Raw genomic sequence first — 16,549 nt, forward strand, 5'->3', positions numbered from 1 at the left:
GTATATGTGCCTGTGTCACAATGTGTGTGTGCGTAGCAGTGTGTGTATGCGTGTGTATGCGTGTGTGTACGTGCGTGTAACAGTGTATGCGTGCGTGTGCGTGTAGCAGTGTGTGTGTGTGTGTGTGTGTATGTTTCAGCTGCTGACTGCTGCTGGCTGTACTGACAGAGTCGCCACTCTTGCAAGCCAAATCGCTTGAAGGGACACTGTGTGAGATTTTTAATTGTTTATTTCCAGAATTCATGCTGCCCATTCACTAATGTTACCTTTTTCATGAATACTTACCACCAGCATCAAATTCTAAGTATTCATTATATCTGGAAAAATTGCACTTTTCATACATGAAAAGGGGGATCTTGTCAATGGTCCGCCATTTTGAATTTCCAAAAATAGCCATTTTTAGCTACAAAAATGAATCTACTTGGACCATACCAGAGAATATAGTTTATTACTTCGTAAACGTTCATGTAAATATCAAATTTGGCAATAGGCAGCCCAGTTTCAATGAGCAGCATAGTTGCAGTACCTTTTTTGACCATTTCCTGCACAGTGTCCCTTTAAAACACGTGGAGGTTACTTTGTGTGCGTGTGCGTGTATGTGTGTGTGTGTGCGCGTGTGCTTGTGCCTTTATGTGTGTGTGTGCATGTGCCTGTGTGTGTGTGGCATGTGTGGCTTGTGTGACTGAGATAAAGCTTGACATTTTTAAAATCAGACAACTTGAAATATCACCCTTAAAACTGGAAATATCACCCTTTCCACAGGACGTTCTAAGACACATTTTACTGACCTGCCGTGGAGGCATGAAGGCTAAAAATGAAACGTGGTTTAATCTCCATCCAGCTTTGTATGACTTCCCAATGCATTACCGAAAGCGTTCAAGTTTTTTTCTTTAACCATCTCAGGGTTGTCAAATATAAGGTCCAGGGGCTGGATACAGCCCGTTAGATGGTTCACTTCGGCCCAAGACTTGTAGAGGGGAAAAAAAAAATACGGCTGTCTAAATAAGAAGTACATCTCGAGCCCTTAACAAAATTTGCTGTACTCTGCCTCCACCTCACTTCCTTGCATTTCTCAAACTATCCTCTCTAAATATAGGCGAAGAAAGCACCCCCCAAAGACACCATGTCGGTCGGCTGAGAAGTCTTTTTGAGAAGTCTTTTTGAGTATTTGTATGCAACCTGGATCTTACCAGTAGGGTAGCGCAGTAGAATTACTTTCCTACCCTATGCACAGAGTCACTTCGTGGATGGACAGTGTCTCACGGTGTCGATGGAAAATGTAATTAAACGAGAAGGCAACTGAGGTGCACTTAACATGGATCTCCTTGGCACAGCGTAGCTCTCTGTCTCTGTGTGTGTGTGTGTGTGTGTGTGTGTGTGTGCGCGCGTGTGTGCGTGTGTGTGTGTGTGTGTGTGTGTCACTAAGGTCCCCTGTAACATGCCTTTCCTTGATCCCGGTCTAACCCTGCTTGACCATACAGCAATACATTAGGTGTAAAGCTAGCCAGCTCCTAGTGACAAATGTAATGACTGAATGTGTGCAGCGACACCCCCCCCCCCATACACACACACACACACACACATACACACACACACACACAGACACACACGCACACATTAAACACCCCCTGATAGCCAATAAAGCACACTGCAGTAAAAACATGCACGCACGCACGCACGCACGCACGCACGCACACAACACGCCAGTAAATAGAGCCATTACAAAGGCATAACTACAGCAATGGTGGCGTTTATGATCTTCATTTCCTTGGCAATACACACTGTTGTGTGTGTGTGTGTGTGTGTGTGTGTGTGTGTGTGTGTGTGTGTGTGTGTGTGTGTGTGTGTGTGTGTGTGTGTGTGTGTGTGTGTGTGTGTGTGTGTGTGTGTATGTGTGTGTGTGTGTGTGTGTGTGTTTGTGTTGGGGGGGGGTGTCCACCCACACGCTCTCTACAGCATGAGTGCAGGGGATTTAAGGGGTGCAGGCAGGGGGTTTGCAATGCTATTACAGCACTGTACTCTACATCAAAGAAATATTCCTTAGAGCTCAAATGGAGTGAATAAGAGATGATAACTAGCACACTACGCGTAAGCCTGATATGTCCACTCTCACTACAGCAGAGGTGCAGGGGGTTCACCAAACAGTCAGTACTCACTGTCATATAAATGTTCCATACAGTCCGAATATAGTGCAGAGGGGAGGAAATAAGACGTTAGAAGTAGCACACTGTATGTAAGCCTAGACGTGTCGTGCGTACCAAAAGCGCTACCGCTACGCTACCGAAGCAACGGAAATCATTATTTCTCTATAAAAGGTCGGCCAATAAAGCAACCAAAGCGAATACACCAGGAGCAAAGCGACCTGGGTGAACAGAGCAAATTTCAGTGATTAAAAGTCAACTAAAATGATGGAAACAAGCTATGACACGGTTCGGCAAAAAACAATTGGAGTGTTCAAATCTCCCAGGCTGACAAGCCAGAGCCGCTATGTGATTAGCTAAATCTAACATGTTTATGTCAAGTCCAGAGCGTATACAGGAAAATTCATGGCGAAACTTCTTACATAACTTATCAAAGTCCAATCTCACGCACATCCAGATGCTTTCGGGTGCAGGTTCAAAAAACGTAAAGTTCATAAAATAATGAAATGTCTGAGGAAGGGCCAGGGTGGCCCGAAACGAAACTTCTTACATAACCTCGGCTACTCAGTAGCTTTCTGGTGTACACACACAGATCGTTTCTGGTGTAAAATGTTCACTTACTGTATGTGTATATGGGCGCTGTATGTGTGTGTGTTTGTGTGTGTAATATCTCACCTCATGCCTATAGGCATGGCCTGTGTGCATGTGTGTGCATGTGTGTGTGTGTGTGTGTGTGTGCGTGCGTGCGTGCGTGCGTGCGTGCGTGCGTGCGTGCGTGCGTGTGCCTGCATGCCTCACCTCATGCCCTCAGTAGACTTGTTCTGGTAGTTGCAGTAGAGCTGTGGCGTGCCCAGCATGGCCTCGGTGAAGACGGCCAGGAATCCCAGCGTCTCCACAAAGACGTCCGACTCTAGCAGGAGGTAGGTGACGTATGCCGCCACCGCCGTGAAGGCCACCACGCACTGGACGTAGTCCACGAAGCGACTCCACGACCAGAAATGGCTCCAGTCGAAATCTGAGGTGAGATGAGGACGAGACGAGATGAGACTATGATACTATGAAATTGTGAAAGGCACACACTGCCTCTACCTCTGATGCCCGATCTTACTTCAATTGACTTAACTTATCAGTTTATCTTACTTTTAGCTAAGACTTAACTTAAATGTTATTTATTGCTATGTGTTGTGTCGTGTCGTATTGTAGTCCACGAAGCGTCCGGAAGTGGGTCCAGTCAAGATCATGAGATGAGACGAGATGGGATGAGACTATGACGTTGTGAAAGGCAGTCAAAGTCTACAATGAGATGGAGCCAATATGAGACAGACAGCAGAGATAGGGTCTAAGTATACCAGTGGTTCCTAAACCTTTTCTGCTAGGACCCCCTTTTGCACCTAAGAATAGTTTCGCAACCCTAGTTTGGGAACCATTTAATTGCACTGTTCTGCTTTGAAATATGCTGCACCGGCCCAACTGTGGCTCTAACGGTAGGGCACTGGGTTGCTACGCTGGGGACCCGGGTTCGATTCCGACCCTGGACATTTGCCGATCCTTCTCCGTCTCTCGCTCCCGTTCACTTCTCTCACACTGTCCTATAACAAAATAAAGGCCCAAAAAGCCATACAAATCTTTAAAAAAAGAAAAAAAGAAACATTCTGCAACAGTGAAAGTTATTTACTACTATATGTTGTGATACCAGAAAGTGGCTGCAGTAAAAAAAAGTCTACTAAGGTGGAAACAATACACTATAACAGCAGATGGAGACGAAATACACTTTGAACAGGTGCCACATTTATTTCTTTGAAAGCTCCACGACCATAGCCTGACTCTCGCCAGACCCTCCTGTATTTCCGCTCAGCTTTGTAAGATTGGGGAAACACTTGTCTGACATTTTTAAAGGATGAAAAACTGAAAGAAAAGTCTGCGACACCAAGCTCCCGTTGCTCTTTTTTAATGTGACGTTTCGGGCAGCATGCCCTTCATCAGACATCTGACATTTTTAAAGGGGCACAAGGTAGGATGACGTAGTTTGGGCGGTGCCCATGACATGCCTGTTTCAAAATCTACACCGTAATGAAAAAATGCTGTTCAAATAAACTCGCTCTGAGAATATTTTTCATCACAAAATGCCAGCAGTTGATACAAATCTGAATAAGGTATGTAAAGCGATTTTTCGTATGAAAAGTGTTTCCCACGACACTCCTTCGGACCGCTCTGTCAAAAAGTTGCATTTGGGATTTTCTGACAGCGGACCGTGGAGTGGTCGCCAGAGTCATCGTTGACTTACTTAAAGTGATACTGTCTTATTTATTTAAATAAGCTTATTTTACACCTCCCCTTGAGTTAAATAATAGGCTTTTACCGTTCTCCTGTACTTTCAACCGTTCTCTGGGTATGGCAGTGCAAATTTGACCTATATGCTAGCAGTTAACATTGAGCCCTATGAAACCAGCTCGCGGCTAACTGGTCTCATAGGACTCTATGTTAACTGTTAGCTTGGAGGTGAAATGTGCACTGCCATAACTAGAAAACAGTTGGAAGTACAGGAGAACGGTAAAAGCCTATTATTTAACTCAAGGGGAGGTGTAAAATAAGCTTAATTCCAAAAATGAGACAGTATCACTTTAAGATTTGCATAACCATCGGCTGACTTGGGACAGTGATTAATTAAACTTTTAATCCTACCTGCAGCCCCTTCAATGAGATGCTACAATACCTGCAACTGGGAACCAAACGGCTGCATATAGGGACTTATTTCCTTTTCTTTAACCAGAAATTGGTCCAATTGAGTTTCCGAAAGTCCTTCAAGGAGTGGCAAAGATTCTGATATGTCACTGGGAACAAATTTTAATTCAAACATAATCCAAGTGGTGTGTTCAAGGTACTAAACAGTCAAGTTGAAGCCGTGTTAGCAAGGCCATATTAACAAGGCTAGCGGGTTAGGGGTCTGCCCATTGGTCCTAAGGTAGCTCTAGAACATCTAGCTCAACGTCATCAGTGTGGGGGGCGGGTCGGCGGAAATCGGGTGGGTGTGAATGGACAGCCCATTAGTCCGACAGACAATAAACCATGCGGGAGCATCACACAGCTACAGTACTAGAGTAGGTTAGGCTACACATGGGCACGACTTTTCGGACAAAAACATGCCTTTGCTGACGGTTAGGGTTATGAATTATTTAGGTTAGGGCATAGTTTTAACCACATGTGTGGTCGGACTAATGGGATGTCGGACTAATGGGCCGTCGGACCAATGGGATGTAACCAGCGGGTTAAGCTCTCCCTCTGAGAAACAGATTTACAAGGTAACTAACTACGCCAGACGAACGCTCGTCTAGCTTTAGGTTCGCAATAACCAAGATAGCCCCGATAATTGGGTCTTTCCTGTTGAAAGGAAACCTGTGTGGCTCAGGGCAGGTCAGCAAGAAAGTAAGAAGCAAGACGGCCCCCTGTCTGAAGGATTAGGAAGATCAGAGGCAGTAGCGAAGTGTGTACCACAGGTTACAGGGCAAGAAGATGAAACAGGCAATACGGAGTGAAAGTGTGGAGGGTCGCCACCTCAAACAGTAATCCACTCTGCCAATTACTCTGTCTAGGAGAACGAAAAAATAACAAAAGAGATTCTGGTGCATTTCAATAAGGTCAACTTAGCATTTCTGTTTTTGTTGAGTTATTCAACCTAAGGGTAAATTCAGATGAGAGATATTTGGCTTGGATGGGGGTGGGGGGGTAGAAGAGAACAAGGGGCGGAGGGGGTTAGAGAGGATGGGGCTTGGAGAGGATGGTTCAGATGTGTCTTAATTATATCTGGGTGCCCTGTTCACCTGCACCTCACAAAGGCTGCCGATGGCTGAGGAAGCTCCCAGCAAAACGCACACGCACACGCACACGCACGCACACGCACGCAAACACACGCACGGACACACGCACACATACACAGTACACACACGCGCACGGACACGCATACACACGCGCACACAGAGGAAGGACGAGCAGAGGGGGTTGAATAGAACAATAATCCACTCAACCAATTACCAGCAGTGCTGAACAGAGGAGAGGAGAGGAGAGGAAGAGGAGAGGAGAGGGGAGGAAGAGGAAGAGGAAGAAGAGGAGAGGAGAGGAGAGGAAGAAGAAGAGGAGAGGAAGAGGAAGAAGAGAGAAGAGAAGAGGAAAAGGAGAGGAGAAAGAGAATAGAAGAGGGAGAGGAGAGGAAGAAGAGAGAAGAGAAGAGGAAAAGGAGAGGAGAAAGAGAATAGAAGAGGGAGAGGAGAGGAAGAAGAGAGAAGAGAAGAGGAAAAGGAGAGGAGAAAGAGAATAGAAGAGGGAGAGGAGAGGGATATTAAGGGTTGTATAGAGAGGGGGCTGATCTAGGGTTGCCCGTAAGCCAAGAGAGGGCCCGTGGTGCTGTTGTCACGTCGATATGAGCTACTCATCAAGTTGAGCTACCAGGCCATTAGAAGGAACGCATCGTAGTACCGTCCCCTACTGTTTAAGACGAGTGGTGGACTACATATTACCAACCTCTTGGTAGCTCATCTGGACGTACAGTAGTAGCCCATCAACACTGGTCCAACTAGCCCTTTGTGAAGACAGAAGTAGCCTGTATTGACTGAACAGCTGATGGTCTAGAGCTGTGTGAGGAGAGAAGTAACCCATCTGGATAGAACAGGTGCAGGTCTAGTGCTGTGTGAGGAGAGAATTAGCCCATCTCGACAGAGCAGTTGCAGGTATAGAGCTGGCTCTGCAATAAAGCCTGTGCGAGGGGGTGGGGGCTTCCTCCTCCCCTAAGCCTGACGCTCACTGTAGCTGGCCATGGTATCATAAGGCAAGGCACACAGAGAACATCAAAGCGCCAGGACCCAAATCAAACCTACATAAACTATAATTGGTGCATCGTTTTCAACCTTAAAAAAAACCCAAAAAACCCATTTCAGTCAGTGGTTGATCAACTTTTCATTTGGTAGCCTTTCTTGGTCTACAATAACCCGGTCTACAATCACAAATCGGACCACAAAGGGGAGAAGAGGTAACTGGACACAGTCAGAGGTGAGCATCAGCAGGAGTCTTACCGTAAGGACAGACATCAGGCTTTGAAAGAGGAGAGCTAAAGAGCTAAAGAGGAGAGCTAAAGAGCTAAAGAGGAGAGCTAAAGAGTTAAAAATGAGAGCTAAAGAGTTAAAAAGGAGAGCTAAAGAGTTAAAGAGGAGCGCTAAAGAGCGTAAGTTGAAAGAAGAGTCCGGCATGAAAAGCACAGATCAGGGGCGATAAACGCGGCAAACGATTCAACCTGCTGCCGCCGAGCTCTTTACTTATTTTTTTGGCTAAAGCTAAACTTCTGTTGTAACGCTTTTGATGCCCTCGGCGCTAGAAACGCATTTTGCAGCTTTTGATGCTTCTGTTTGACGCTTGGTCTTCCGTAAAAAGACAAAGTCACTCCCGCCGCTTTCCGCACCTTCAACGACTGCTATCTGTCCCTACAGTTAGCGCTGGCTCTCTGGCCAATCATTTAGTGTAGGGTAGGACATCTACCTTTAAAAGTCCATCAACATACACACACCAGACAAAGCCCAGAGGACCGGCCTAAAGATAGGTTTTAATGAGCCAGTGCCTTTTCATTGGGGTTCCATTCTGCCGACTGCTTGACAATGAGGCCAGACTGTTTACAGAGGAGGTTGGGGGCGAACTGCCGATTCAGCATAAGAGAGAGAAAAGTGTGTGTGTGTGTGTGTGAGAAAGAGAGTGACTGTCTGTGTGCGTGTGTGTGTGTGCGTGTGCGTGTGTGTGCTTTTGAGGGAGAACAAGCTCTCAGAATTGCTCTGGCATGAAATAAGTTTGAAATGCAGTTTGAGGGATCATTTCCAGTGTGTGTGTGTGTCTGTGTGTGTGTGTGTGTCTGTGTCTGTGTGTGTGGGATCATTTCACTGCTCCAAACGCGTGTTGCCTTTTCTCTTGCAGCCTCATTGAGCTCATGAGAGAAATCCAAACACTAATCTGCCGCAACAGCGGACAGAAATCACAAAAAGCAAAACCACCATCGGCATATTGTACACACACACACACACGCACGCACGCACGCACGCACGCACGCACGCACGCACACACACACACGCACGCACGCACGCACGCACGCACGCACGCACGCACGCACACAAACTGTACCACAGCAAGAAAGACAGAGTAACAGAGAGAGAGAGAAAGTGTGAGAGAGAGAGTGAGAGACAGACAGAGACAGACATAGAGAGAAAAGACAGGGGATTGAGAGAAAGAAAAAAACGGAGATATAGATTCTCGGACAAACAGGAGGATGTGATGTGCACAGTGGATGTGCCACATTTCCCCAATTCACCAAAATCACATTAGTGTGGGTATGGAGATGTGGAATCCACGGGGGCCAATTCAATCACGCTAAGACGAAAAGGAACTGACAAGGCTCAACCAGAATACATTTTCACGATCCCCCCCGCCCCTCTCTCTGCCTGCACCACCACACCTCTCTTGCGGTCTCTCTGCCTGCCGCCTGCCCCCTGCCCCCTTCCTCTCTCTCTCCCTCCCTCTCTCTCTCTCTCTCTCATAATTACCTTAACGCGGAAACCATATTTATTTTCCTTCAGTGACTGTAAAAAAGCAGACACAGTGTTTATATCCCATTACCCAGAATGCAATTTCCACTTCTGCTGTGAAAAGGGCTTACACAACAAATCTTACTGCTTCACTGGTGAACAGGTGGCAGTAACAGCAACAGTAAGAGATGCTGGAGAAAAAATGTTATAGGCTATGGCATATCGGTACCCGTTGTAATGGCAGAATAACGTCATATATGCCATATTTGGGCTTGCATGCCCACCCCAAGGGACCCCGGTTCGAGTCCGGCCGGGGTCATTTCCCGATCCTCCCCTGTCTCTGTCCCATTCGCTTCCTGTCACCATCTTCAACTGTCCTGTCAAATAAAGGCATAAAAGCCCCTAAAAAATTTTGAAATATATGCCATATCGTAGTTATTGCAATGGCAGCGTAACTTCATATAACAGGCTGGCATCATGCCAAGGCGTAATTATTTCACGCTGGTGCATTCCGCTAGCCTGGGAACTCCCATACTGCCTTTAGTTCTACACAATCGTTTCGATCTGAAAGACAGTATGGCGAGGATGACTCATTTCTCTGCCCAATCAGAGAGCAGGGCAGTGTGTCATAATAACCAAGTATTCCGGCCCCATATGGAATTACAATAGGCAACTCCCCAGACCTAATCTCACTTGTGATTAGGTCTGGTGTTAACCAGGCAAGCATTCCGCAGGGGTGATAGTGAAAAAAAAATCCTGAGCCTGAACCTTTTTCCCTGCTCTAACGACGACGACAAGATACTGTATAGTGACGTAACTTAGGCCTATTTTGACACATTATTCAACCAATTAATAGCCTGTGTATGACCATTATTCAAGCCTGATAGTAGAAGAAAACCCTGAACCAGTAACACTTTCTGAGATAAGAATAACCTAATGGCTAATTATTATGTTTATATTATATTATGTTTTTATTTTTGCAAACTCTGTCAAGCCTGAAATCAGGCATGGAGCCTGAATACTATCAGCCCTGATTCCGCATTGTGGTGCACAGACTTTGCATGTTAAGTCGTGCTCTACAACGCTGCAGAAAGGCCGTTTTGTCACGTGACCAGGCTCACGCAAGCCAAGCTAGTTTTCCCGCTGCCGCATGGAATTTCTGTTGCCTGCAGCAAATTTCTGTTGCTAAACGCAAAATCATGATCAAAACCATACCTAACCTGTCAGTAAAGCAATGTTTGTGCCGCTTTACTTTTGCCAAAAACATTGAAACTAGCAGGGACAATGGCGCAATTGTGCCCTCACCAAAACCACCCCTAATCCTAACCCGTCATAGGGCATTGCAGAGCACGAGTTAAAATGCAAAGTCGTCGTTTACACACGCGATAGACAGTTCAAGACGGCTTGTTATCTTAACGCTTTGGATTATGCCATGTGCAGTAGTTGCATATGCTATATGGTAGCTATTGTAATGGCAGTGTAACATTGTATGACATGGTAGCTATTGTAAATGGCAAGCTGAATCCCACTTTAGCTCTGACTCTCTATTAAACTACACTGAGTGCAGAGCTACCGTAATAATGACCCTTAGTGACATTCATGACAATGTGAAACTGAAAGTAGAGATGACAGCATTTCACCCGGCATTTCTGACTGCTCATTTACAGCTTTTGTTCCTCACGTTATTGGAGTTTAACATAAGACTGCGAGGGAGGGAGAAAGAGAGAGGGAGAAAGACAGAGAGAGGAACAGCGCAAGTGTGTGTGTGTGTGTGTGTGTGTGTGTGTGTGTGTGTGTGTGTGTGTGTGTGTGTGTGTGTGTGTGTGTGTGTGTGTGTGTGTGTGTGTGTGTGTGTGTGTGTGTGTGTGTGTGTGTGTGTGTGTGTGTGTGCGCAACACCTTTCACACCCACACACACAAACACAGCAGCAACATCAAAAGGGAACTCCAGGAGAGGATGGTTCTGGGTTGTTCACTTTACATAAGAGTCTTCACACACTTTCAGCTCCAGGCTCGAACAGCTCTTTAAAAACAAAGCGCATTTCAGGAAAGCAAATCATAGTAGTCATAAAAAAACATGCACATTTGTGCTCTCCGATCAAATAAAGGCAACTGACAAAAGGCTGGGGCTATAATGAAATGAGAAAACTAAAAGGCAGGGGCTATATCAAAATACAGACGAAAATGAATGCATTTCCTAGGCCTTCATTCAGCCTCATTTGGCACAATAGACAGGGCTGGTATTGGCAGAGCACACAACACAGCATAGCACACTGCAGTGCAGCATTTCCTACTGTGTATGTTGCACTGCACTACAGCATTTTCTGCATTGCAATCTGCACTACGGTGTTTTCTATGCTGCACACTGCACTACTAGCCTGGAAAATCCCATGCTGCTTTGCACAATCGTTCCGATTTGAAAGACAGCATGGATTCTAATGTCCAACTGGTAAGGCAGTCGCCTGCCATGCGGCTGACCCGGGTTTGATTCCCGGCCCGGGTCCTTTGCTGATCCCTCCCCATCTCTCTACCAATCCACTTCTGTCCACCTCTCACACTGTCCTATCAAATGAAGTCGAAAAAGACCCCAAAAAAAACCTTGAAAAAAAAAAGAATGTCTCCCAATCCCACCCACTCCCACTCAAAATCATTCATTTTCGTTAATTTTTATTTCTGCTCCTGCCCGCTCCAATTCTTCTTTATTCCCGCTGCTGCCCATTCCTGTTCATCTTTAAAATTTTGATTCCCACAGGAAATCCCGAAAAATGTCATGCTCTAGCTCCAATCCGAGAGCGGGGAGGGGTGTAAAGGCGATGACTGTTTGAATAGATACAACTGACATGATTGACTATGGGCTATGTACAGTATATGTCAAAAGACACATTCTTAACACCTAATGCACATACATGCACACCCACACCCACACCCACACCCACACCCACACACACACACACACACACACACACACACACCCACACCCACACCCACACAAACTGTGGGCTGAGATTAGGGTGGCACCATACACTACATATACACACAAACACACACACACACACGTACACACGCATGTGCTATACACGCATGTGCTATACATGCATGTGTTATACACGCATGCACGCACACACACTGTGGGCTGGGATTAGGGTGGCACCATGGCGGAACCCAGAGGCGTAGTCAAGAGAGAAGTGATGTCAGCAACTGGGCTGCTGTGTGTGTGTGCATGCGTGCGTGCGGTCACTAACTGGGCTACTGTGTCTGGTCATTACTGATAAGAGCCAGACCCTGGGGGGGTGAGTGGGGGGGGGTGCCCACTGTCGACACACGCAGTGGCAATGGGTGGTGAACCCAGAATCACACGCTCGCTCGCGTGCGCCCCCTCCTGCCCTGTACAGCTCCACTGGTGGATAAGTGAACTGGCAGGGGAGTCACACACAGAGCACATCAGCCATCACGGTCTGTCTGTCTGTCTGACTGTGAAATACACTGCTTGGGGAGTCTACAAGAGCTTTGGCTCTGATTGACTGTGTCTGTTTGCCTGTCTGTCTGTCTGTCTGTCTGTCTGTTAGATACATTGCTGGGGAGTGCACGAGAGAGTCTGCCTGTCTGTCTGTCTGTTGACACAGAGAATTGACCACCACGGTCTGTCTGTCTGTTCACAGAGCATTGGCTTCCATGGCCTGTCTGTCTGTCTGTCTGTGAGATATGCTGCAGTCATGGTGAGGCTATGAGAGAGCTTTGGCCACGACTGACTGTCTTGCCGTCTGAGCTACACTGTTTGATTCTGATATCACCTGGCAACAGGCATCACAATGTGATCTAACCTTAATCTGAAGGAGTCACAAGATTTTTTTAAAGTGTATCTACAATCTTCTGCATGTTGGTGTGTGCACATGTGTGTATGCATGCTGACGTGAGTGGTTGTGAGTAGGGGGTGACACTAAGATGTTTGTGGCTTTGGTGTGATTGCCCCTGTCTCTCTCTCTCAATTCCTGCCAGCGGAGTGTTGAGTGGGCAAATATATTGAGTATAGTCACGTTCGGATAGAGGAAAAGATGTAGCGGTAGAGGATGAGTGATGAGGGTATGCATGGCTGGCATGACCAAATGGATTAGGGGGTACACAGGACAAAAAAGGTTGTGAAACACTGCTCTAGGACACACCACACACCACACACACACAGCTGTGCCCGCAGGCCTCCTCTGCTGTAGTGAGTCTCTCATTGACAGGTAGAGGGCGCCCTTGCGCTCTCCTCTCAGATACACACATATCCCTCTCCTCCCCTCTCCTCTCCTCTCCTCTCCTCCACCTCTCCAAGCTTCTCCTTGGGCAGGAGCCTCTCCTCTCCTCTCCTCTCCTCTCCTCTCCTCTCCTCTCCTCTCCTACCCTCTTTTCTCCCATCCTTGTGTGTGTCTCTATCCATCTCGCTTCCTCCTCTCCTCAGTAACTCTCCTTTCCTCAACCCCCCCTATCCTCTCTTCTCTTCTCTTCTCTTCTCCTTAGGCAGGAGCCTCTCCTCTCCTCTCAGTCTCTCTCCATCTCGCCTATTCCACTCCGCTAAACGTCTCCATCACAAATCCCACCAATGCCTCATTTAAAACTAGGCCACCACATCTGCACTTAATCCCATTCTACTCCAGAAGGAGCATGGAGAGAGAGAGAGAGAGAGAGAGAGAGAGAGAGAGAGAGAGAGAGAGAGAGAGAGAGAGAGAGAGAGAGAGAGAGAAAGAGAAAGAGAAAGAGAGAGAGAGAAAGAGAGAAGAGAAAGAAAGGGGGATTATGCTAGCATTGGGGAATTTTGTACATAACAGATCCTGTCTTCACATTAAAAATGTTGTAGTTGCTACTGTGCATTCATTCCCTAGTTACATTACATAACACTTAGCTGATGCTTTTATCCAAAGCGACTTTAAGTACAGGGTATTGGTTACAGTCCCTGCAGCAGTGTGGGGTTAGATGCCTGCTGGGTGTGTGTGTGTGAGAGAGATTTGGTGCCTTGCTCAAGCGCACCTCAGCAACGGAGTGAGGTAGGGATTCGGACCTGCAACCCTCTGATTTTAAACTCATCTCCTTAACAATTAGGCCACGGTTGCCTAGTGTTTCACAGGGGGAATGTACTATCTTCCTTAACAAGTTTATAATGGGGTAGCAAAGGGGGTGGCAGAGTAGATTCCAAAGAGCCTCTCTCCCTTTCTCTGATGACTTTAAATGCCCCATTATAAACTTGTTAAGGAAGATAGTACATTCCCCCTGTGAAACACTAGGCAACGCCGTGGCTGAGGTGCCCTTGAGCAAGTCTCCCGGCTATGACTGTCATCATTTATTAATCACTTATCAACCATTTTTGCAAACATTATATTAAGGCTGAAAAATAAGTAGCACTACACACACAGTCTTCCTGCGCTAGTACGGTAGGCTAGGTCTTGATGCGATGAAATTAGACTATGTTACAGTGGCTTCCAGAATAATCTTTTTAGGACCATTATTATGGTTGTGCGAGTATGTGTGTGTGCGCATTTTCTCACATGAACCCCGGACAATTGGCACCCTACGGCAGCCTCCAGAGCTGGTTTGTGAATGTGGGAATGTGTATCTGTATGTGTGTGTTCGGAAAGCACTTTGAGTCAACAATTGTTGTGATATTACGCTATATACAGTGCCCTCCATAATTATTGGCACCCCTGGTTGAGATGTGTTTTTTAGCTTCCAATTATTTTATTTTTTTTCTAAATAATATGGGACCTTAATGGAAAAAAAGAGAAAAATCCAACCTTCAATACAAGTGCATTTATTCAGTGGGGAAAAAATCCCACATAAAGAAATAATTATTTGACATCAAATAATGTGTGTCACAATTATTAGCACCCCTGGTGTTAATATTTTGTACAACCCCCTTTTGCCAACAAAACAGCACCTAATCTTCTCCTATAATGTTTCACAAGATGGGAAAAGACAGAAAGAGGGATCTTCAGCCATTCCTCTTTGCAGAATCTCTCTAAATCATCCAGAGAAATGGGTCCTCTCCTCTGTACTCTCCTCTTCAGCTCACCCCACAGGTTCTCAATGGGGTTGAGGTCAGGGGACTGAGATGGCCATGGGAGGAGCTTGATTTTGTGTCTGGTGAACCATTTCTGTGTAGATTTGGCCATATGTTTAGGGTCATTGTCTTACTGAAAGACCCAGTGACGACCCAGCTTCAGCTTTCGGGCAGAGGGCAACAGATTTGGATTTAAAATGTCCTGGTATTTCAAAGCATTCATGATGCCATGCACCCTAACAAGGTTCCCAGGGCCTTTGGAAGCGAAACAGCCCCACAGCATCACTGACCCACCCCCATACTTCACAGTGGGTATGAGGTGCTTTTCAGCATGCGCATCTTTCGTGGTACGCCAGACCCACTTAGAGTGTTTGTTGCCAAAAAGCTCAATCTTGGTCTCATCTGACCAAAGCACACGGTCCCAGTTGAAGCCCCAATACCGCTTGGCGAACTCCAGACGCTTGCGTTTATGATTGTGAGTGAGGAAAGGTTTTCTCCGTGCATGCCTCCCAAACAGCTTGTTGGCGTGTAGACAGCGCCTGATGGTTGATTTGGAGACTTTGTGACCCCAGGATGCTACCATTTGTTGTAATTCTGTAACAGTGAGCTTTGGAGATCTTTTGATTTCTCTTACCATCCTCCTCACTGTGCGTGGTGGCAAAATAAACTTGGGTCCTCGTCCAGGCTTGTTTACCACTGTTCCAGTTGTTTTGAACTTCTTAATTATTCCTCTCACAGTGGATATGGGCAGCTGCAGTTGAGTGGCAATCTTCTTGTAGCCTCTGCCTGACCTGTGAAGGTCGACGCACATCTGCCTCACTTGTATGCTGTGTTCCTTTGTCTTTCCCATGTTTAAGAGTGGATAAGAGAAATGGCCTCGGTGTCACGTCATATTTATACCCCAGGGAAATAGGAAGTGATGAATTACTAATTAAATGTTCCTACATACTCTGGTAAACTTTGTAAACTACTGTAGAAATGACAGAAATGCTTCAATTATATTTATTTCCTGGGAATTGTTAAGGGTGCCAATAATTGTGGAACAGGTGATTTAATGAAAAATAATTATTTTTCAGTCAGGGATTTTTTTATTTTCTTACAATTCATTTGAGTTGAAGGCTACATTTTCCTACAATTTTCAGTGTGACAGTATTCTTCTGCAATAAACACTGAAATTATTTTAAGGCTTTTAACACATCTCAACCAGGGGTGCCAATAATTATGGAGGGCACTGTAAATACATGTTGTACTGAATTGTTCCTGTATTGAAAAAGTACTTGGCTACTATTGCTTCAGCAATTCAATTATACACTGCAAATGTCCTCCATGGGGCAATCAAAACTCCTCTGCTATGACATTTGGTTGGAATTGATTTCTTTCTTTCAGTCGTATTACAGCCTTTCATTAAGAGCACATAAAAGGCTAGCAAATTAAAAGTGCAATGGCACTTTGTGTTTGTGTTATGTGTAAGATTTATCATTAAGCTTACAAAGTTTGACTATTTTGAAGTTAAAGTTTCTTTGAATGCATGCATGTACAGGCTGCCAAGCCTGATCACTGGCTAGGGTAATACCTTGATGCACAAAACACACGAGAAAATCCCCTCACACGCAAACTTCAACTAGTGTTCTACTGAAGCATAACAGATACAAAGCATTGTGGTTTAATTCCCTTGAACGGCTAACTAAATAATGCACTTTTCAAGGCAACACAAAAATAAAATCATCACTACTCTGCGCTCCCCTTTGATATTTGATATCTTTACTTTGATATTGTAATCTCTCCTCTTATTAGTCTTCAAGGATGAGTCAAGCCAGATCA

At 45.7% G+C, this 16,549-nt stretch overlaps 1 protein-coding gene across 2 annotated transcripts in view; it reads right to left on the reverse strand.

The window, feature by feature from the left end:
• The window catches only part of LOC134436493 (solute carrier family 66 member 2), a 46,143-nt gene that overhangs the window by 18,185 nt on the left and 11,409 nt on the right, over positions 1 to 16,549 (reverse strand). For both annotated transcript variants that reach the window (XM_063185748.1, XM_063185747.1), the window contains one exon: positions 2,940 to 3,156. In XM_063185748.1, coding sequence (XP_063041818.1) covers positions 2,940 to 3,156 — 217 coding nt within the window. The remainder of the gene's footprint in view (positions 1 to 2,939; positions 3,157 to 16,549) is intronic.

Source organism: Engraulis encrasicolus, chromosome 20, assembly GCF_034702125.1.
Source record: "Engraulis encrasicolus isolate BLACKSEA-1 chromosome 20, IST_EnEncr_1.0, whole genome shotgun sequence".
NCBI lineage: Eukaryota > Metazoa > Chordata > Actinopteri > Clupeiformes > Engraulidae > Engraulis > Engraulis encrasicolus.